At 45.8% G+C, this 21,854-nt stretch overlaps 1 protein-coding gene across 6 annotated transcripts in view; it reads left to right on the top strand.

Annotated features, from left to right (window-relative positions):
• Positions 1 to 21,852, top strand: part of LIN9 (lin-9 DREAM MuvB core complex component) — a 63,685-nt gene extending 41,833 nt beyond the window's left edge. For 5 of the 6 annotated variants that reach the window (XM_030302380.1, XM_030302382.1, XM_030302384.1 and 2 more), the window contains 5 exons: positions 115 to 195; positions 15,427 to 15,552; positions 19,549 to 19,728; positions 19,887 to 19,984; positions 20,442 to 21,852. In XM_030302380.1, the coding sequence (XP_030158240.1) occupies positions 115 to 195; positions 15,427 to 15,552; positions 19,549 to 19,728; positions 19,887 to 19,984; positions 20,442 to 20,547 (591 nt within the window). In that variant the 3' untranslated portion in view covers positions 20,548 to 21,852. Of the gene's footprint in view, positions 1 to 114; positions 196 to 10,724; positions 11,402 to 15,426; positions 15,553 to 19,548; positions 19,729 to 19,886; positions 19,985 to 20,441 lie in introns of those variants that run through there. The other variant, XM_030302383.1, reaches the window with a different exon arrangement.
• The last annotated feature ends 2 nt before the right edge of the window (positions 21,853 to 21,854 follow it).

Here is a 21,854-nt window from a genome sequence, read left to right as displayed (position 1 = left end):
TTTTGAAATGCCAAAATCTGCTAAAATACCATAGTTGAGAAATTGGTAATTTGATGTCTCTTTTACTTAGATGCCGCTATTTATTCCAAAACATTTCTTTGTCTTTGTCCGTAGACCAAATTATCAAAAATCCTCATGATTAAAAAGGAACATATCAAAAAATTAAGGGAAATGAACACCGAAGCAGAAAAATTGGTAAGGATGTTTCTCTTTTTTGTTTGCTTGTTTAATTTTCAAATGGTGGGGACTTCTGTTATCTGAGGATGTACAAATTTTTTACAGACGAAAACCTTGAGGTAAATGTTATTGTTAAATCCTCATTTGCTATCTTTATCTCTCGTGGTACTGAACACAGCCGAGCAAATTGTCAGTGCAATGCGGTTCATTACCCCAGACCTCATTATGCCACCGAGTGTCCAGTTGAACGGGATTAATGGGTTTGCTGGGTTCGTTGACAGTTTTCGTGAAGGTAGGCCCCCTAGCATTGGCACCTCTGACTAAGGAAGTCATGTTAACAGTGGTTATGAAAAGTGATCCGGAATGAATAAAATCCAGAAATACATAAATTGGCATATTCAGATTATCTTGACGGTGTTTATATCCTATTCTGTTCATCTAATCGGTCCAAAAATGTGAGAGTCCCCATTTTATTCATAGGAGAGAATTATCAGAGTTTCTTTAAAAATGTAAAAACTTCGCTAGGAAAGTGTTTGAAGTATACTGGAAGTCATAACTTGCTTATGGATTTATAGGGTGGCAAATAGATTTCATCCCAAGTGCTGTCTCCACGTGATTGCACATGGTCTTGTGGGAATTTGGACGTAACGGCGAGCTCGTGACCGGCCTGGGCGAGCACTGTAGCTAGTTACCCACCTCTGCAGGAGAGGGAGTCAGCGTCACCCATCCGTCTCTAGTGTGTGCGGGCAAACGCATGGACAAGCGATACCCGAGTGAAAGGGGAACAGTCTTCTTTTAGGATGATGGGATTTTTTTATCTGAACTTGACTTCGAATTTTCTAAGTTGAACCTCCGTTTTATGGAATTGGAAACTGAAGACCGAAGACGTCAAGGGATTTCAGTCTGAGATCATCTGCTGCTTGGTAGTACAAATACTAAAACGGGCTTCTGGGTCCCAGCTTAACTCACTTAGGTGCAATATGACGTTAGTGTCGACAGAGACAGGGCTTATCAAAGAGAGCAGAAAATTAGCCGTAACATTTCGCCGTGACACGTCCTAAACATAAAAATACGTGCACCTGCTTCTTTCCTGCTGGACTCTTAATTCTTAGTCTTGGTTTCCAGCAGCTCTACCCCTGCCCTTTGCGCTACGCTCCCCCACTGCACCTCCTCTGATCACTTCGTCATCTCTTCCGTCTTTATGCACAATCAAGTCACTTCACTTCCGTGTCACTAGCTAGGACTTTCCCTGCGTCTGCGCTCCACACCTTGAACTAACTACTGGGCTCGCCTTAGCCTGCTTAGCGCTCCCTACTTCGAATGGAGGCCCGATTGGGTGTTGGCTTGCTTCTTGGCATGAGAGAACTTTTTAGAAGTCTAGATGGCTTGATATGTTTTATCGTTAGTTTTGTTTGATTTATGATTAAAAACAGTTCCCATTATAAAAATCCAATTATTGTAAGACTGATGACAAAAACCGTGGTTCTTTTATTAAAAAAATTTTTTAATGTTTATTTTTGAGATACAAAGAAACAGAGCATGAGAAGGGACAGGGCAGAGAGAGAGGGAGACACAGAATCCGAAGCAGGCTCCAGGCTCTGAGCTGTCAGCACAGAGCCCGATGCGGGGCTAGAACTCACAAACTGTGAGATCATATCCTGAGCCGAAGTTGGACACTTAACCAACTGAGCCACCCAAGTGCTCCAAGATTTTATTGTTTTATCCCCCCCCCCCAAGATTTTATTGTTTTAAATGATCTCTCCACCCAATGTGGGGTTTGAACATACAACCCCAAGATCAAGAGTTGAATACTCTACCGATGGAGCCAGCCAGGTGCCCCAAATGAGTAGTTATATTTAACATTAATAAAGTTCAAGCCCTGCATCAGGCTCACTGCTGTCAGCGTGGAGCCCACTTCGGGCTCTTTTGAATAAAAGGCAAAGATTGCCAAACTAGATGAAAAATAAAACCCCAACTCTATGATGAACGCAAGAGACACATTTAATATTAAAGGATCCTGAAAATATAAAGTTTTAAATGTATGAAAAGATATACAGGGCAAAGTTTTAAAATAACAGAAGGTCTGACAGCTATATTAATATCTGACAATAAAATTCAGGGCAACAGATATTGGATATAAAGAAGTTTGCTTCTTGATGAAAAGTTATAATTTCAAGATAATAATTTGAAACTTATATGTACCTGATGATGACTTCCAAGTACATAAAGCAAAAATTGACAAAATTCAAAGGAAAAGATAATCCCACTCTATAGAAGGACAGTTTCCATAGCCCTCTTAGTAACTAATAAAACAAGTAGTCAAAAAATCTATTCAGGAGGGGTTCCTGGCTGACTCGGTTGATAGACCACGTGACTCTTGATCTTGGGTTGTGAGTTCAGTACCCACATTGAGCGTAGAGCTTACCCTGCATCGGGCTCTCTGCTGTCAGCTTTAAAATATATCTAATAAGGATATAGATTTTAACAACACAGTTAACAAACTCGATCATGCTGGCATGTATAGAATATTATACCTACCAGCTATAGGGTACCTATTATTTTCAAGTTCACATAGAATAGTTACAAAATTTCGGGACTTTTGGGTGGCTCAGTCGGTTAAGCATCCACCTTCAGCTCAGGTCACAGTTCTTTGTGTTCAAGCCCCACGTCAGGCTCTTTGCTGACAGCTCAGAGCCTGGAACCTGCTTCTGATTCTGTGTCTCCTTCTCTCTCTCTGCCCTTCCTCTCCTTGTGCTCTGTCTGTCTGTCTGCGTCTCTCTCTCAAAAATAAACATTAAAAAACTTTTAAAAAATCATTAAAACTAAATCCTGTTTCTACTTGCCCAAGTCACTTTATATTTCCATGCCTTCCCTGAACTTTCCCACCATTTAAAGTGAAAAGGTCTTGGGACACCTGGGTGGCTCAGTCAGTCTGACTTCGGTTCAGGTTATGATCTCATAGTTGGTGGGTTCGAGCCCCGCGTCGAGCTTCACTGTGCCAGTGAGGAGCCTGCTTGGGTTTCTCTCTCTCACCCTTTCTCTTTGCCCCTCTCCCACTCTCGCTCACTCTCCTGCTCTCAAAATAAATAAATAAACAAACTTTTTTTAATTTTATTTATTTATTTATTTTAAAGTTTATTTTTGACAGAGAGAGAGGCAGAGAGAGATGGAGACACAGACTCGGAAGCAGGCTCCAGGCTCTGAATTGTCAGCACAGAGCCTGACGTGGGGCTCGAACTCACAAACTGCGAGATCGTGACCTGAGCTGAAGTCGGATGCTCAACCGAGCCACCCAGGCGCCCCAGTAAACTTTTTTTAAAAAGTTATTGAAAAAAAGCCCAGAAGCTCGAATTGTCACCAAGAGGGAGATGGGAAAGGAAAGAGGCCTCGGTTCTTTTCTCTGCCACAATGAAGAATTGGAGGACAGCAGGGCGCAGGTAGAGCAGACAAGGTTTTATGAAAGTCCGTTCGTGGGGAGGAGCGCGCCAGTCCGCAGAGCCCACAGCCTGACAGGCCCTGATAATGTAACAATCAGCCGACTCCTCCTGTCCTTTCCCGGGATGTACTCGAGGGGCACCTAGGTGCCTCAGGTTAAGCATCCGACTTCAGCTCAAGTCGTGATCTCACGGTTCGGGAGTCCGAGCCCCTCATCGGGCCTACTGCTGTGAGCGTGGAGCCCACTTCGGATCCTCTGTCCCGCTCTTTCTGCCCGTCGCCTGCTTGCGCTCTCTCAAAAAGAAATTCAAAGACCCAAACCAAACCCAAGATGTAGGGGAAGTGCCTGCATGGAGTAGGAAACCGCATCATTTCTATTCTAGAGGCGCAGGTCAGGTAAGGACAAGCACTGCTCCCTGCACAAGGGCAGGAAGCTTAACAGACAGCTCTTCCTCTGCTGGGACGTCGTAACCGCACACCGACTCCGAGGTGGCTGCACTGCGGTGCTCCCTGGGCGGCCCTCGGCTGGGGCTCCCTGTCAGGGACGCCGAAGGCCCGCCCTCCCGTCGCCCGTGCCTAGCTTCCTGCCTCACGGAATGAACTACATATCCAGAGGCTCCTCCATTACGTATCCAAGGAAATTTAATATGGATACGATATTCACGACATACCCGAGTTGACAAAATGGCAAAACTCCTTAAACATTAAAACGTTCTTCGAAGGGGTGTCTGGGTGGCCCAGTTGGTTTAGTGTCCGACTTCAGCTCAGGTCATGATCTCACAGTCTGCGGGTTCACACCCCATGTCTGGGCTCTCTGCTGTCAGTACGGAGCCTGCTTCGGATCCTCTGTCCCCCTCTCTCTGCCCCTCCCCTGTCCTCGTGCTTGCTCGCTCGCTCTCTCAAAAAAAAATTTAAAAAAGAAATAAAAAAAAAAGAACATTACTCAAACACCCAGGAAGTCTGATGATGTCCAAAGAAAATATGGCACTTCCATGGGCATAAAAAGATGAAGCAGACAGTGACTGATGTTAGGGGATCTCCAAGTGGTAACAGATCGACAGTCTACTCACATTAATATCTTGATTGAGTCTCACAATGCAAAACTCTCAAAACATTTAGTAAAATCATTCCAACTGGTAAACATAACCTGGGCATTGGTAATAATATGTTTCAAACACACTCACTCGGGACTCCCGGCTGGCCCGGTCTGTGGAGCGTTCGGCTCTTGATCTCAGAGTCGTGAGTTTGAGCCCCACGTTGGGCATAGAGATTACTTAAAAATAAAATCTTCAAAAATAAATAAAACGTATTCACTCATTATGTTAATGTTACAAAAGCACTAGCATTTAAACATAAACCTGGCATTCAGGTTCATGGGATAAGATCAAGGCACGACGTATCAGATTACTGTAGAATGATACGTTTCCCAAGGGAGGAAAAGCCTAAATCACGTGTTTACTTAGAGAATCGAACCTTAAATTGTTTAGGGGCGCTTGGGTGGCTCTGTCGGTTAAGCATCCGACTTCGGCTCAGGTCATGATCTTGCAATTCATGGGTTAGAGACCCACGTCGGGCTCTGTGCTGACAGCTCAGAGCCTGGAGCCTGTTTCGGATTCTGTGTCTCCCTCTCTCTCTGCTCCTCCCCCGCTCGTGCTCTGTCTCTCAAAAATAAACATTTAAAAAAAATTTTTTATAAAGAAAAACTTAAATGAATGCTATTGCAAATTGTGTTGATTTTTGGAGAGATGCGAACTATAAATAGTATCAGAAGTATGTTCGGGAGTGTTTTTGATACCCGTCTTTGTCACAGACAGATGGATTTATACGCAAAGTACCTCCTTTGTGGGGTGCCTGGGTGGCTCAGTCAGTTAAGCCTCCAGCTTTGGCTCAGGTCATGATCTCATGGGTCTTGAGTTCAAGCCCCGCATCGGGCTCGCTGCCATCAGCACAGAGACCGCTTCAGATCCTCTGTCCCCCCCCCCGCCCCTCCCCCACGTGCATGCTCTTTCTCTGTGAATCTCAAAAAGCAGTAAATAAAACAGAAGAGCTGTTCTTTAAAAGAAAGGGAATATAGCAATTTTTCCAGAATTATGAATTACAAATTTTCTGAGTATACGTTCCATTTATGCCATGTAACTTTTTTCTTTATTTTTCTCTAAAGCTTCAAGTTAACAACGTTAAACTAACTGAACATTTGCTAACCCCTCCTGTTTTTAGCACCAGTGACGGGTAATTTTATCTTCCCTATCCCCACCCATCCTCCACCTTAACAAATATTTAATTTCATTAATTTAATTTGGAAGTTGAAAGCTAACTTAAGTTTTATTTTTACCAAAATATTCCGAGTAGCTTGCTGTTTCTCACCTCAAAGGACTGGACATGCTATTTTGTTCAAAGTATATTTTCTTATGGAATTTACAAGGAAAATAGAATATTGGTCTGAGAAAGTCTCCTTTGATGTTGGAAAGCTTAACCTTTTATCTCAGACTTTACTCAGCAAAAATATGAACTCAGAAGTTCAAACTTTCTATTTGTAAAGTGATTGAGATTATTATTTTTATTACTTTATTTTTGTTATTTTTATTTATTTTAGATTATAATAAAATATTTAGTCACTTTTATTTTTTAATGTTTTATTATTTATTGTTGAGAGGGAGGAGGGATAGAGATGGACAGAGAGAGGATTCCCAAGCAGGCTCCATGCTGTTAGCACAGAGCCTGATGTGAGGTTTGAACTCACAAACAGTGAGATCGTGGCTTGAGGTGAAATCAAGAATCCGACACTTAACTGAGCCACCCAGGCGCCCCAAAATATTTAGTCACTTTCATAGTCCAACAAGGACAAATTTCTCAATCATATACCTTGCTCAAATTATGTAGTATATTCACTCGGGGAAAATTTGTCTGAGGTTGTTCATTTCAATATGCCTTTTCTATTTTGGGTTCTTTGAATATCTTAAAAATATACAGAGCATTCACAAGCTAATAGTGCACATGGAATTTATTAAAATAGGTTTGAATTGCTTCAGCATATATAAAAGTGGATGTTGAACCAACAGTCCCACTTTGAAAAGATGCCTTACCCTACATGAGTAAAGATGCGTAATAATCCAAGGAGGTCCAGGAAAAGGCGTCTGTCCCTGAGAATTCTGTCGGAACCGTAGTTAAAACTTTGTATTAGTGGTTCGCCGAGTGATACGCCCTCCGTGCTGCTTCCCGCTCTCTTTTCCACCAACTTTGGAAGTTGGCTTTCCTGCCCAGAATATGTTGTCGGAACTGTCTTGCCATGCTTTAGTCCTCTTTATTTGGGGGGTTGGGGACCTCTGCAGAAATCTGCTTCCCAGTTAACCAGCCTTCAAAGTATAATCCATTTTGCACGTCACACCCAACCTGCGTGTGGCAGCCTGACTGATTGATTATGGGAGCCGTTGGTAGAAAACCATGTCTGATTATAGTAAATATTTAAAAGGTCAGGGTTTGTTGTTGTTTTTTTTTTTTTTTTTAATGCAGCTTTACTGATACCTTGCATACACCCATTTACAGGAAGTGGACAACTGGTTTTCAGTTCATAGTTCAGTTCGTGGCTTGTGCAGACATTCTCACAGTCTGTTTCAGAATATCTTCATCACTCCCGAAAGAAACCCCATTTATTTTTTAGCAGTAACTCCTCATTTCCCCTCAAAAGCCGCACCCCCCGTACCTCGGCAACCGCTAATCTGATTTCCGTCCACCCGTTCTGGACGTTGACCGTGAACGAATCATGCGACGTGTGGTCTCTGGGGACTGGATTCTTTGCAGTGGGCCCATGTTGTGAAGGCCCATCCGCCTGGTTTGTGCGTTACCGGTACCTCTTTTGTTGACAAATAACATTCCGTTGTGTAGACTCACCCCGTCTTCCTTATCTGTTCCTCGGTCGCTGCCGCTCTCGGGCTGTTACGAGTAAGGCTGCCTGAAAGCTTATGTATAAGGTTTCACGTAGACGTGTGTTGTCGTTTCCATTGGGTCTTTGCCTAGAAGTGGAGTCGCTGAGCCACGCGGTAGCTCATTTAAGCTTTTGAGGAAGTGCCAGGCTGCTTTCCAAAAAGAAGACCGATTGCGACGCAGTTTTCCTTTTATCTGTCCGGAAAGCAGACAAGGTTGTAAGAGTGTATGTTATCAACCTTTAAATTACAAAGTCGCCTTAGATGTTTGTTTAAAAGACTAGCAGGTCCGACTCTTGAAGATGATCATTTATTCAGAAAAAAATCTAAATGTAATTCACCACCTTAAGAGAGAAAAGAGAATCCCTAAGAGCATCTCGATAGATGCAGAAAAGCTGTCTTAGAAAATTAAACATCCCTCCCTGGGAGAAAAATAAATACTGTTATCAAACTGGGAATAGAAAGGATATCCCCAAATCTAACGGAGTATTTACCAAAAAAACTTAAAGCAGATATTATACTTACTAGTGAAGTGTTAAAAACTTTCTCTTTGGGGAGAAAAAAAAACTTTGGTGTCTGGCTGGCTCAGTCTGTAGAGCACGTGACTCTTCTTGATCTTGAGGTCATGAGTTCAAGCTCCACATGGGGCATAGAGACTACCTAAAAAAATAAACAAAAAAACCTTTCTCTTTAAAACTGGTAAGGGGGTGGGTGGGGGGTGCCTGGGTGGCTCAGTTGGTTAAGCTTCCGACTTTGGCTCAGGTCATGATCTTGTGGTCTGTGGGTTCGAGCCCTGCATCAGGCTCTGTGCTGACAGCTCAGAGCCTGGAGCCTGCTTCGGATTCTGTGTCTCCCTCTCTCTCTCTCTGCCCCTCCCCTGCTCTCTCTCTCTCTCTCTCTCTCAAAAATAAATAAACATTAAAAAAAAAAAAAGATACAACTACAAGAAAATAAAAGGCAAGCCACGGAATGGAAAGAAATACTTACAGCACATATAATTGACCAAAAGCTTGCATCCAGAATATATGAAGAACTATAAGTCAATAAAAAAAAAGACAGAAATAGAAAACAGGAAAGAGAATTGAATAGAGAATATTCAAACGTACAAAAGATATTGGAAAAGGTAATAGAGAAAATGCAGATTAATACCACAAAGAGAGACGACTCACAACCTCTAAAGTGGCTAATATTCAAACACTTAAAATACCAAAGATCGGAAAATACATGAAGCAACTAGAACTTTCTTATTCCATCACTTTGGGAAACTCTTCGGCTCTGTTTACGAAAACCAAACCTAGCAGCACTATTATCAGCCAAGAACTAGAAGCATCCCTTTTGCCCAGCACCAGATGGAACGAGTCGAACGGCTGAATGCCTCCTATTTCTACAAAGGAATACTGTGCCGCGGCGAACGAACTAACTAGGGAGATACACAGCCCGTGGATAAATCCCACGGTGTTGATGGAAAGAAGCTGGGAACAAAAGTATATACTGTGTAACTGTGTTTTCTATAAAGTTCAAAAGTCAAACTGATGTTTGCTGTCAAGGTTAGGTTGCTTTGGAGAGAAAAGAGAAGGGACTGTAAGGTGACGTGGGTCGGGGGCTTCTGGGCTGTTAGTGGTTTCTGTGGCTGATCTGGGTGGGTTTTTCCCATTACTTCCCCAACTTTGTTGAGGTATAATTAGCATACAGTGAGCTGTACCTGTTTTAAAAATGTGTGTTTGATCGGATATATGTGTGTGTGTGCATATACACACATACCCATGAAACCATCGCCACAGAGGGGATTACAACTCCGCTCCCACCAGATTTCCCCAAGTCCTTTGTGATCTATCCCTCCCGCTACCCCAGGCTCCAGGCAACCACCGGTCTGCCTTCTGTTACACAGATTAGGTTGCATTTTCTAGAATTGTACGTAAACGGAATCATTCAGTATATGTGCTTTTCTTTTCTTTCTTTTTTTTTTTTGCCTGGCGTCTTTCATTGGGTGTAATGATCTTGATTCATCCACCTGGTTGTGTGTTCCATAGTTCGTGCAACATTCCGTAATTCTCTTTATTGCTAAGTAGGATCTCACTGTGTAGATACAGCACAATTGTTTCTCCATTTGCCTGTTGAGGGGTGTTTGGATAGTTTACATTTTTTAGCTATTACAAATTAAATTGAACCTTCTCGCGAACTGTGAGATCGAGCCCCCCAGCTATCAGCACAGAGCCTGCTTGGGAGTCTCCCTCTCTGCCCCTCCCTCACTCTCATATATTCATTCTCTCTCTCTCTCTCTCTCTCTCTCTCTCTCTCTCTCTCTCTCTCTCTTTCTCTCTCTCAAAATAAAATAAACTTGAAAAGAAATGCTGAGTTTTATGTAGCATGAAGTTGTAACTGAAAGGTCTCATCCTGGCAGTCAGGGAGCCCTCAGCCTGACGTACAATCTAACAGTTGATACATCCCGTTACATACACAGACTTGCAAAGTTATTTTCTGTTCCAAAAAGAATTTTAAATATTTTCAATAGACCGTTAAGAAGAAAGAGTTGAACTCTCCCACAGTGTGTGATTGAAAAATAGAGGTGCAGGGGCCCCTGGCTGGCTCAGTCGGTGGAGCACGTGACTCTTGACTCTTGAGTTCAGGCCCCGAGTTGGGCGTAGAGATTATGTAGAAATGAAATAAATATTTAAAAAAGAAAAACAGAGATGGAAAACACGAGAGAAAAATTAAGAGACGGCCAACCAGAAGGCCCGTGGAACATCAGAAGAGCACAGAGAACATGGCGGGTAGTGAGCTATCCACACAGGGACAGAAGAAGACTTCCCACCGTGGGAGAGGAAGACAGCCAACTCATGATGAGTTTTGGTTTTTTTTAAGTTTATTTACTTTGAGAGAGACTGAGCGTGTACAAGCAGTGGAGGAACAGAGAGAGAGGGAGAGAATGAATCCCACGCTGTCAGCGTAGAGCCCGACACGGGGCTCGATCCGACGAAACCAGGAGATCATGACCCGAGCTGAAAACAAGAGTCAGATGCCCACTCGACTGAGCCCGCCGGGCGCCCCTCGTCGTGAGGTCTTCACGTTGACTCTGTGGCTTTCCTCCCATAGCCGCAGTTGTAGGCTCAAAGATTCCGCACCTTCTGTGTGGTAACTGTTTCGATATTTGGAGGCAGCTTACACCTCTTCTGTCTTCCTGGTCCTTTGCAGACTGAAGAGTCTCCCATCAGATTTGTAAACACTTCACGTAAACGTTGGCAAATGTGTGCAGAAGTAGGCGGACCGCTCTACACCGTAGGTGGGGGCGTAAGTTCCAGTTCTGGGGCGTCATCGCGGAGGACAGTCAGGTGCACAGAGATGCGCATGCAAGAGTGTTCTCCGAAGGATGGCTCGTAAGAGCAACAAAAGAAGAAAATGTAAATGCCCGTCTGAAGGCCATCTGTCAGATGAATCCTGACACAGTTTCCCTACCCGAGCACTGTGTAATTCCTAAAAGGAGCGAGTTAGATCTGCCTGTATCCACATGGAAAGCTCTCCAAGACGCATTACATTGGACAGACTGTAGGACAATATTCCATTTTTATCGGATTCCATTTTTGTAAAAAAGCTGTGCATATGTGTGTATGAAACGCCTCGAAAAAGTCACTGGAAAGCCACACGCCAAATGTGACGGGGTCCACCGCGGAGGGCAGCGTGGGGTGGGTGGGCACAGATAAGTGACGGGGTCTTCCTTGTTACGTTCTATTTTTGTATTGTTCTGTTCTGTCCCAATGAGATGTATTGATGAGCTACTTGTGTAATAAATATTTGCCAGTTTAGTTTAAAAGATCCTTTTCCCGGGGCACCTGGGTGGCTCAGTCAGTTAAGCGTCTGACTTTGGCTCAGGCCATGATCTCCTGGTTCGCGAGTTTGAACCCTGCGTCAGGCTCTCCACTGTCAGGGCAGAGCCCACTTTAGACCCTCTGTCCCACTCTCTCTCCCCCCACCCCCCTGCTTGCACACGCGCTCTCAAAAATAAGTAAAATGAAAAGATAATAAATAAAAGATCCCTTTCCCTTGAGCCTTTTTTTATACAATATGATTTTGGATTCTTTCACAATTCTGCTTCCTCTCCTCTGGATATTCTAGTTTGCCTTATGATGTGGGGCCCAGATAGGCTATAACATTCCAGATTAAGTCACACTGGTACCATATGCTTGCTGTGCAGGTTGACATTAGCCTTATCACAGGAGCGGCTTATATAAATTTATGGCCCAAACTCCCTCCCACACCCTTACACACGAACTGCTCTGTCTGCTATCTTATCCCCTAAAACATTCTGCGTCTCTAGACGGTTGCCTTGGGCCTCGGCTCATAACCCACACAAGAAAATCATTCATTACTTTGTTACCAGACCTTGTTTTTGACCAAAAGTTGCATTAGGTATTATTTTATATAGTTCAACTTAACATCTGACTCTATGCCTCACTTTATTCATGTAGACCTAACTCAATGTCAAATTTGTGCTTAAAAAATTTTGCATTGTAGGAGGCACCTGGGTGGCTTAGTTGGTTAGGCGTCCAGCTTGGGCTCAGGTCATGATCTCTCAGTTTGTGGGTTCGAGCCCCGCATCCGGCTCTGTGCTGACAGTTTGGAGCCTGGAGCCTGCTTGGGATTCTGTGTCTCCCTCTCTTTCTGCCCCTCCCCAGCTTGCTCTCTCTCTCTCTCTCTCTCTCTCTCTCAAAACTCAATAAACATTTAAAAAAATTTTTTTAATTTGAATTGTATGTGTAAAACCTGAGTAAATGTATTCTATTTAAAAAATTACCACTCTTCTTGAATTTGATATTTTTTCTTCTTTTTGTTTTTGTACATCTAAGCACATATAGTGTATATACTATTGAGCATTTGGGGGTGGGTATATTTTGAAATAACTGTTATACTGCACTGTATTCCGCTCTCACTTCATAATACCAGGGAATGTGGGCTGTCCTCTCCAATGCCAGCTATTGTAGGATTCTGACATCGATTCTTACATCGTTTAGTCTTTGTGGCTGAAACACAAATAGCTCATTGACTTCAGCTCAGGTCACGACCTAGCGGTTTGTGAATTTGAGCCCCGCGTCGGGCTCTGTGCTGGCAGCTCCGGGCCTGGAACCTGCTTCAGATTCTGTGTCTCCCTCTCTCTCGGCCCCTCCCCTGCTCATGCTCTGTCTCTGTCTCAAAAATAAATAAAACATTAAAAAAAAAATTTTTTTTTTTTAATTTTTTAAAGTAGGCTCCTGTCCAACGTGGAGCTTGAACTCATGGCCCTGAGACAAGAGTCACACGCTCTGTGGGCTGAGCCAGCCAGCCACTCCTGTGTACATTTTGGTGTATGTCTGTATTTAAATGGCTCATAAATACACTGAACACCGAAGTTGAGGATCAAGGCCTTTGACATCCTGCAGTGAATTCTGTGCAAGAAGATACAGAGCCTTTAATAATTCTGATAGAGATTAACTAGCTGTGAGTCTGCCAGAATACACTCTTCCCCTCAAGAAGAGACTGGGTCAGGTGCTTGGCGAAACCCCACACCGTGTCCTCGGTCACCCCCAGTCTGCCCCGACAAGGAGATGCAGTTAAATTTACCGCGGCCCGTTGACCCTTGTATTCTGTTAAGTGCGGGCTCTGGGGGTCGTCCACTGGGCCTAACTGCACAAAACCTGAAGCCGAGGAAGGCGACGCGGTTCAGGAGGCACCAGGGGTAAACTGAGTCGGAGGTCCTGCCGAGGCCTCGAAGCTCGCCCCCGCAGTGCTCCCTTCCCTGCTCTCCCTTCAACATTCTCCCCCCACCCCCCGCCGCACAGGTCCTCCGGGGGGGGGGGGGGCGGGGGGTTCACCCCCACCCCCGCAGCCGCCTTTGGGTCCCGCATGCTTGCCGCTTACTGGCTGTGCACACGGGGGGCGCAGATCCCTCCATCTGCAAGATGCGGCTAAGCACGGTCCCCTGCTCGGGGGGCGGGGGTCGTTGTGAGGATCCAGGGAGATCCCGTTGGACACCTAGGGCAGCGTCCGGCGCGTCGTCATGGTCACTCCGCACACGTCACCATCTTCCGCGTCGCGTCACGTCACCCGCACGTTACTCGCGTGGGCTTCCTTCCGCCTCGGGGCTCTCATCCGTAACGTGGCGGGGTCGCACGGCTGGCCTCTGCGGTTTCTGTCTCCCATACCATTGTAGTTCTGCGATCTGGGCCTCGTGGGCGGCCCGGGCCTGCTTCCCGCCTTCCCTGTGCTTCCGGGACGGGACGCGAGGTCCGCCCTCCGGGAAGTCCTGGAGGAGACGCGGCTGCCTCGGCCTGGCCGGAGGGGCCCGTCGAAGCACCTGCGGCCGGTCCAGCGGGCGGGGGACGGAGCAAAGGCCACGGCGGCTCACGCTTCCGGGTGGGGGGCAAACCCGGACGAGGGCACGGCGATTGCACCTGGCGCTCCGAGCATTTTCTGCGTGCGAGGCGGTGCGCGGGCACGCGCTTTCCCGTCATCGCCGGGTCCTCCCGTTAGGTAAGTATTCGTATGGTCCCCGTTTGGCACACGAGGAAAACAGCACAGAGAGGTTAAGGAGCATGCCTGAGGCCGCACAGCGAGCAGGTGACAGTTGCGATTTGAACCTCTGTGGTGTGATTCCGGCTCCGGTGCTCTTAACCGGTGTGCTACATTCAGTTGATTCCAGATGGAGAAGAATGGAGTTCCCGTAACCAGAATACTTCAAATGAGTATATGTGGGTTTGTGGGTTTTTTTTTTTTTTTTTAACCAACTTTTTTATTTTGAAAAGTGGCAAACTTAGGAGAAAATTGGAAGACTAATGAAATGAACAGGTATACAGATTCAACAGTTCTGCTTCATATAACTTATTCTCTGTCTTGGGGCTCCTGGGTGGCTCAGATGGTTAAGCGTCCAACTCTTAATTTCGGCTCAGGGCATGATCTCTCAGTTTGTGAGTTGGAGCCCTGCGCCAGGCTCTGTGGTGATAAAAAACAAACAAACAAACAAACAAACAAAAAAACCAAAAACCCTCTCTCTCTCTGTAAGATCTTTAAAAAAAAAAAAAAGGTAAAATCTTGTCATTTGCAACAATGTGGATGGAACTAGAATGTATTATGCTAAGCAAAATAAGTCAGGCAGAGAAAGACCTACAGTTTTACTCATATGTGGAATTTAAGAAACATAACAGATGAACGTAGGGCAAGGGAAGGAAAAATTAGATAAACAGAGAAGGAGGCAAACCATAAGAGACTCTTAAATACAGAGAACAAACTGAGGGTTGCGGGCAGGGTTTGGGGCGGGGAGGGATGGGCTAAATGGGTGCCGGGCAGGAAGGAGGACACTTGTTGGGATGAGCACTGGGCGTTGTATGCAAACTGATCAATCACTGGTTTCTATTCCTGAAATCAACACTACACTGTGTATTAACTAACTTGAATTTAAATAAGTAAAATTTTTTAAAAAGTAAATGGCAGGGGAACCCGGATGGCTCAGTTGGTTAAGCGTCTGACTCTTGGTTTCTGCTCAGGTCATAATCTCACAGTCGTGGGATCGGGTCTCGAGTCCATGCAGAGCCTGTTTGAGATTCGCTCGCTCTCCCTCTCTCTCTGGCCCCTCCTGCGCGTGCTGTCTCATTCTCTCTCTCAAAACAAACTTTAAAAAAGTAAAAACTTAAAAAAAGTCGGCCAAGTGTCCGACTCTTGATTTCGGCTCGGGGCCCAGCATCGGACTCCACACTGAGCAAGGAGCCAGCTTAAGATTCTCTCTCCCTCTCCCTCTGCCCCTACCCAGATCTCTCATTCTTTCTCGTGCCCCGCCCGCCCCCACCCCCCCCCCCAGAAAGGAAAGGAAAGGAAGAAATTGCACCACTCAAAAAAATCCTTACCAGAACCTGATTTTCGTTTCTTGCAGAAGTCCTACTCCATGCCCATCGGCATCGAGTTTCAGCGGCGGTACGCGACCATCGTCCTGGAGCTCGAGCAGCTGAACAAGGACCTCAACAAAGTCTTGCACAAAGTCCAGCAGTACTGCTATGAGGTGGGGGCTTTGTAGGAAATCGCTGAGGGGCCCCCCTGCGCTCTTTTACTTGAAGCTTAACGCGGGTTACCTCCACATTTCCGAAAACTCAGACTAAGCCATTACCTTTACGAGACCCGTTAGCAAAACCACGTTTATGTACGTTTTTACTTGTTTTGGAGTCGGTTTGAAGAGTGCTCTGCGCACAGGGAGCTATCAGTTCTGTTGGTTTTTGTTTGAGTCACAAATGTTAGAGCTCTTGGAAAAAAATTCAGGAAAATCAAGAAAAATGATTACTGAATTCTGCTATCCCAGTACTATATTTTGGTTTATTTCCCCTTCGTCTTGTGTATATACCTCTGCCTCTTCTCACAAGGTTATGGTCCTGCTGTGTATACAATTTTGTTTCCTCCTTTCAGCTTTTCATTAGAACTGTGGATTCTCGAACTTCCAGTATAGAGAGCAAAGGGTTATTTGTGAATTGTTACCACGTATGTAAATTCATGCATATGAAAGCAGTTCAACAGCGTCACCTAAAATTTGATTTTCTTTTAAAAACTTTTTTTAGAGTTTATTTATTTATTTTGAGAGAGAGCACACGAGCAGGAGGGGTTGAGAGAGGGAGAGAGAGAGAACCCCAAACAGACACCGAGCTGACAGCACGGAGCCGGATGCAGGGCTCGAACTCACGAACCATGAGATCATGACCTGAGCCGAAACCGAGAGTTGCTTAACACACTGAGCACCCCAGGCACTCCTTAATTTTGATTTTCTTACCACACGGTAGGAATTAAACGAGAGGAGTTTGGAATGCTCCCACACTCGCATTTTTATGTTTCCAGTGAGCCTCCTCCACTTGTGATGTGAGATTCTGCACCACTTAGCCCTTTATCGTGCCGGCCTCCAGCGAAGTCCCACAGACCCGCCTCGGGCCGTGTTACCAATCCCCCTGCACTGACCGTAGGGACGTGCTCAGTGGTTGCCTATAACCGACCTCAGTACATTTTGCTCGTTCCTCTAGCCCTCCGTTATCATTTAGTTTTATTTTCCTGCTGGTTGTCACCTATGTGACACCGCTCTTTAGTTTCGTGATGTGTGCCAGGCCTCTTGTGATAGGCTCGTTTTTCCAGGGAAGCAGACTGATTTAATTTTCACAAAGCTCTTGAGGACATACAGTATTGATTTTAAAATAAGAACAGAGAGCACTATGATTAAGCAATTCTGTTCCCAGTGTATACCAAACAGATTTGTGAACTTGTATTTACCCAAAAGATCTGCGCTGGAACGTTCAGAGCATCTAAAAACGTTAGAATTTTTTTTATTAGAGACAAGGTTACTCGTTGCGGCACTCCTGGTAATTGCCAAATATTAGGAGAAAACGTAAATGCCCGTACACAGGGAATTGGCCGAAGGACTTAGGGCACGTCTGCACCGTGGAGTGCCTACCGTAAGAACAGACCAGGAAGCTTCGTGTTCACCCACATGGATGATTTCCAGGCTACACTACGTGAAACAAGGAAAGTACGTGAAGGTTACTAAGTGTTACCCTTGGAATCAGAAACACGCAGGAGTAGAATCTACGAGTAACGGCGTAGTTTTTCAAGAATAAATGCAGGAAGGACAGACCGGAAACCGATTTGGGGACGGGGTGGGGGTTGGGGAGGGAGGAGCGGTGACATTTCTTTGCGTGTCTGTTTCCTCAGCAAACACAGATGAGCTCAGCTCTAAAATGGACTAGAAAAAGAAATAAACGAACCTAACCATATTCCAGAGGAGAAACAGAAACACTGACGGGGGCCAAAACGAATCCACGTAACCTGAACATAGTATTTTGACTATATATACTCTTAGGCTGAAGGTAAACCGAACTTTAAATAAATACTGAACTCCAGTTAGTAAGGTTTTTTTCTCGTGGCGGTATGGGTTCGCAGTTCTCAAACTCTGCATTCCAATGGAGCAGATGAGTAACGAGGTGTATTGTGGGTGACAGAAGCCCGCTGTCCCACCTCCAGAGAAGGCGCCAAGAAGGAAAGGCTACAGCGAACCCTGTGGCGTTAAATTAGAAGAGGAAGAATCGGTCTGACTCCGTGGTTCCTTTTATTTATATGACACGGATGTAAGTGCGCATGTGTGTGCGCACACGCACTGAGAGAGCCCGGAGGCAGACACCCTGACAGCAGCGAGCACCCCCAGCACCCGATCTTGGGTTCCAAACGCTACTGTCCACAAATAGCGCTCCTTGAAAAAGAGCCTGCTTCCAGAGCGTGGGCAGAGAAGGTAGACGAGCCCGGACCATCTTAGCGGGCAAGGAAGTAAAATGTGCCCCCCGGGGTAAGGGAACATGTCCAGCGGAACCAGCCGGACAGGGTCCCCACTGGCCAAATCTGGGACAGTTTGGGCTTCGGCATTAAGTAATTATACTGAGAGATTATAACCTTTTGAAGAAAGTAAGAATCTGTGAGTCCATACTAATATTAACTAATTAACCAATTAACTTTTAAGGAAAAGTTCTTGTAGGCAAATGCCACCCGATAAATGTAGAAGGAACAGTGAGAGGAGAAGGGTATCGCTCGGCAGCCGTCCTGGTAATAACCGGTAAAGGCGAGAATCGTCCCTAGACGCGAAAACTGGAGGGTGAAAGTTTGCCGAGGAACAGGGTCTTTACGTAGCCTCAGAATCCCTCTTCACAAGTACTTACCGGTCACACAGGGGAAATCCTGTGCCACGGGGAAGTCTGGCAGACCCCTAACTACCTTAGCCAAGTGTTCGGAGGTAACACCACCAGCAGTTGGACACACCCACGTCCAACCGTGACACCTCCGAACCGTGACGCCCTGCGTGGGAACTCAGTGCCACTTTCGTGGTTCTCCTCCCCAAAGTGCGTAACTTCCGTCCAATCACGAGGAAGCGGACAAACCCACGGTGAGGGACCGTGTACAAAATAATTGGCCGCTACTCTTCAAAAATGTCAAGGTCATGGGAGAGAAACTGGTCCAGAATAAAGGAACCTGCAGAGACATGACGACCACATGTTTTCGGGGGCGGCGGGGGGGGGGGGGGGAACAGCCACATGTAGGACACTTGAGACAGTTGAAATTTGAATGCGTTCTGTTAGGAGTATGGCCTCGCATCAACATTGAATTTCCTGATTGTGGGGTGCCTGGGGGGCTCAGTCGGCTTAGCGTCTGACTCTTGATTTCAGCTCAGGTCAGGTTCTCACGGTTCGTGAGTTCGAGCCCTGTGTCGGGCTCTGCGCTGACAGCTCAGAGCCTCCTTGGGATACTCTCTCTGCTGTTCACCTGCTGCTGCTCTCTCTCAAAATAAATAAATAAACGTTAAAAAAATTCCTGATAGCGATAGTTGCACTATGGGGATGTAATAGAATATCCTTTACTTACAAAATACAAACTGGGAGTGCTTTGGGGCAAAGAGGCACAGTGTTTGCAGGTTATTCTCAAATAGTTACAGGGGGAAAAATTACACATTACACGGAGAGAGACCAAATAAATGTCAAACAGAATAAACCACAAACAGCGTCTCTGGGTAAAAGGTTCTCAAGGCTTTTCTATTCTATTCCTTCTTAGAAGTTTGAAATCATATCAATTAACAGTTACCAAGAATATAAAAGAAATTGGGGGGGGGGGACTGTTAGAGAAGAAAAATTTCTAAGGTAGGAGTAAGGACCATTTTCGTTATAAATGCTAGTTTTACAAAAATCCGAATCAGAGGGCGCCTGGGGGGCTCAGCTGGTTAAGCATCCGACTCTTGATTTGAGGTCAGGTCATGATCTCACGGTTCATGGGATCGAGCCCCACGTTGGGCTCCGCGCTGACGGCGTGGAGCCTGCTTGGGATCCTCTCTCTCCCTCCCACTGCCCTTCTCCCACTCGTGTGCACACCCTCTCTCTCAAGATGAATGAATAAAGTTTATAAAAAAAACCATCCGGCTCTGAAAACGGCACAAACACAGATTATGGCCTTACGAACAACGTCTTCTGCTTGAACCCTCGGTTCTCAGCTCGCTCCGGACCAGGGCCTCCAGCCCGCAGATCAGCCGACAGACATGCGGCGAAGGTGCGAGGAGGAAGCCCAGGAGATCGTGAGGCACGCCAACTCCGCCGCCGGACAGCCCTGTGTCGAAAATGAAAACCTGACAGACTTGATCTCCAGGCTGACGGCTATCTTGTTACAAATTAAGGTAACTTTGGGAGAAGACATGTCCTAAATTTTGACAGCTACACAAACAACTCTGCTGATCTGTTGCTGAAAAATTATAATCTACAGATTATATCCGATGCCTATCTGTCTGTCTTTGGACCGTGATTCAATTAAATTTTGAAATATCTTTCCTTTTAGTGTCTAGCAGAAGGAGGAGACCTGAACTCCTTTGAATTCAAATCACTCACAGATTCACTAAATGACATCAAGAGGACAATAGATGCTTCTAATATCAGGTAATTCGTTAGATGGACCCGAATCCCTCGTTAGTCCACGGTGCCTTCCGGCGCAGGTTTTAAGAATTAGGCGTGTAAGTTTTGGCCTTTAAATAAATTATAAAAGAGCTGTCCGTTCTGTGCCATCTATTGACGGAACAGAAATGGGACGTGCGTTTTGCGGAGGAAGGAATCCGAAGCCGCGCACCGTGTGGACCTGGGCGGGGTGGAGGCGCCGCTGAGGCGATGGTCCCCAGAGAGAGCACCTTCGCCCCCCCTTCCCTCCTACCTTTTCACTTTGTCCTGCAGTGGGGGTGGGGCCGCTGGGGTCGTAGCCCGCGTCACGGGGAGATTTAGTCCTTCCTCGGGGCCATTTCCACAGCCCGCTCTTGAACTCCAGTTCAGCCCTTCCTTCTCTCAGAAGTCTTTTCCCGACGTAGTGAGATGGCGCAGCTCACCGCGTTTCTTCCTTCCTCAGCTGCTTCCAGAACAACGTGGAGATCCACGTGGCGCACATCCAGAGCGGCCTCAGCCAGATGGGGAACCTGCACGCCTTCGCCGCCAATGACACCAACAGGGACTGAGCGGAAGACGTCGCGGCTCCGGCCGCGGGGGACCCGCTTCGGAGTGTTCCCGCCCCCCCACCCCGAGTTACGGGTCCCGGAACGCGGGGGAGGCCGAAGCTCCAAACGAGGCACTTGAGGACACTGGGCCGCCTGGCCCCGCGCCGCTGACCAGCTTCGTGCTTATTTGCCTCTTACCGTCCGGCTGCGGCAGCATCGCTTACGGCACCTGCTCGGGGGCGGGTATCTTTCAGCTGAAAACGTCCGAACGCTTTTTTTAACCGCATGAACTCAGCCCGACACACGCAGGCGGCGCCCGCGGCGGAGAGCACGAGACACGGCCTGGTGGCGGGTGGCCCGTGGCGCCAGCGGGGAAGCGACGGCCCGGGCTCCCGCAGCCGCGCACCCTCCGGTCGTTGACAGAGCGCGCCCTCGAGGCGCGGAGGCCCGGTCTGCAGGAAGCCGCTGGAACACGGGTGGGAGACGCGGGCTCGACCAGCAGACGTGATAGACGGAGCGCGACCTGGGCCTGCACGTCATTTTCTAGTAATAAATATTTTAATTTATCATAATTTATAAAAGAAACCTCTGTTGTTTGTCTGTCGAAAGAGAATGAAGGAGCAGGAAACAAAAGTACTCGCAAAATGGCTACATTTCGGCAAGTGGATTTGGTAGGCCTTTTCCCGCCACGTCAGGGCAAAAAGTGCTGTGATGAAATGTATTTAAGAAGACTGACGACACACTATTTTCATATTTTGTTTATTTGCACAACTCGAACCAGATTACTGGTTAAAATCCAACCGTACACAATTTATAAAGTCAAAAGATTTTATAAGGAAAACGAATATAATAACCAGTGCAACGAAATGCAGAAAAAAAAAAGGTTTGTATTCGGTCGTGGGGTTTTTTTGGTTGTTTTTTGTTGTTTTTAAAGGAAACCCCTGCCTACGATGTTAATCTTGTACAAAGTGTGTATTTGGAATTTTCTTTGTTTTAACATAGAATATTATAAAGTCAAAATATAATAAAATTGTTTTCAGATTTGGAGTTTAAGGTATAGCTGTAGAGGTGACTTTGATTCTTTTAGCTGTCCCATAAAATAGGACTTTTTATATGTTGATGTATAATAAGACTAAAACAAGATTATTTTCCATTTGAAAGTTTTGTATAGTTTAAAAATGCTTCCCTATTCTTTGTTGGTCTTGTGCCACTGCAAACCTTTAGTGCAGAGTTTATATTTAGCTAAACAGTTATGTTAATTAAGAAATGCATAAATCCTTTATTCTTAATATTTGTAATTCTAAATAAATTGATCTATGAAAAGTAGT

The sequence above is a fragment of the Lynx canadensis genome, chromosome F1, assembly GCF_007474595.2.
Source record: "Lynx canadensis isolate LIC74 chromosome F1, mLynCan4.pri.v2, whole genome shotgun sequence".
NCBI lineage: Eukaryota > Metazoa > Chordata > Mammalia > Carnivora > Felidae > Lynx > Lynx canadensis.
This window is presented reverse-complemented; position numbering and strand designations above follow the sequence as displayed.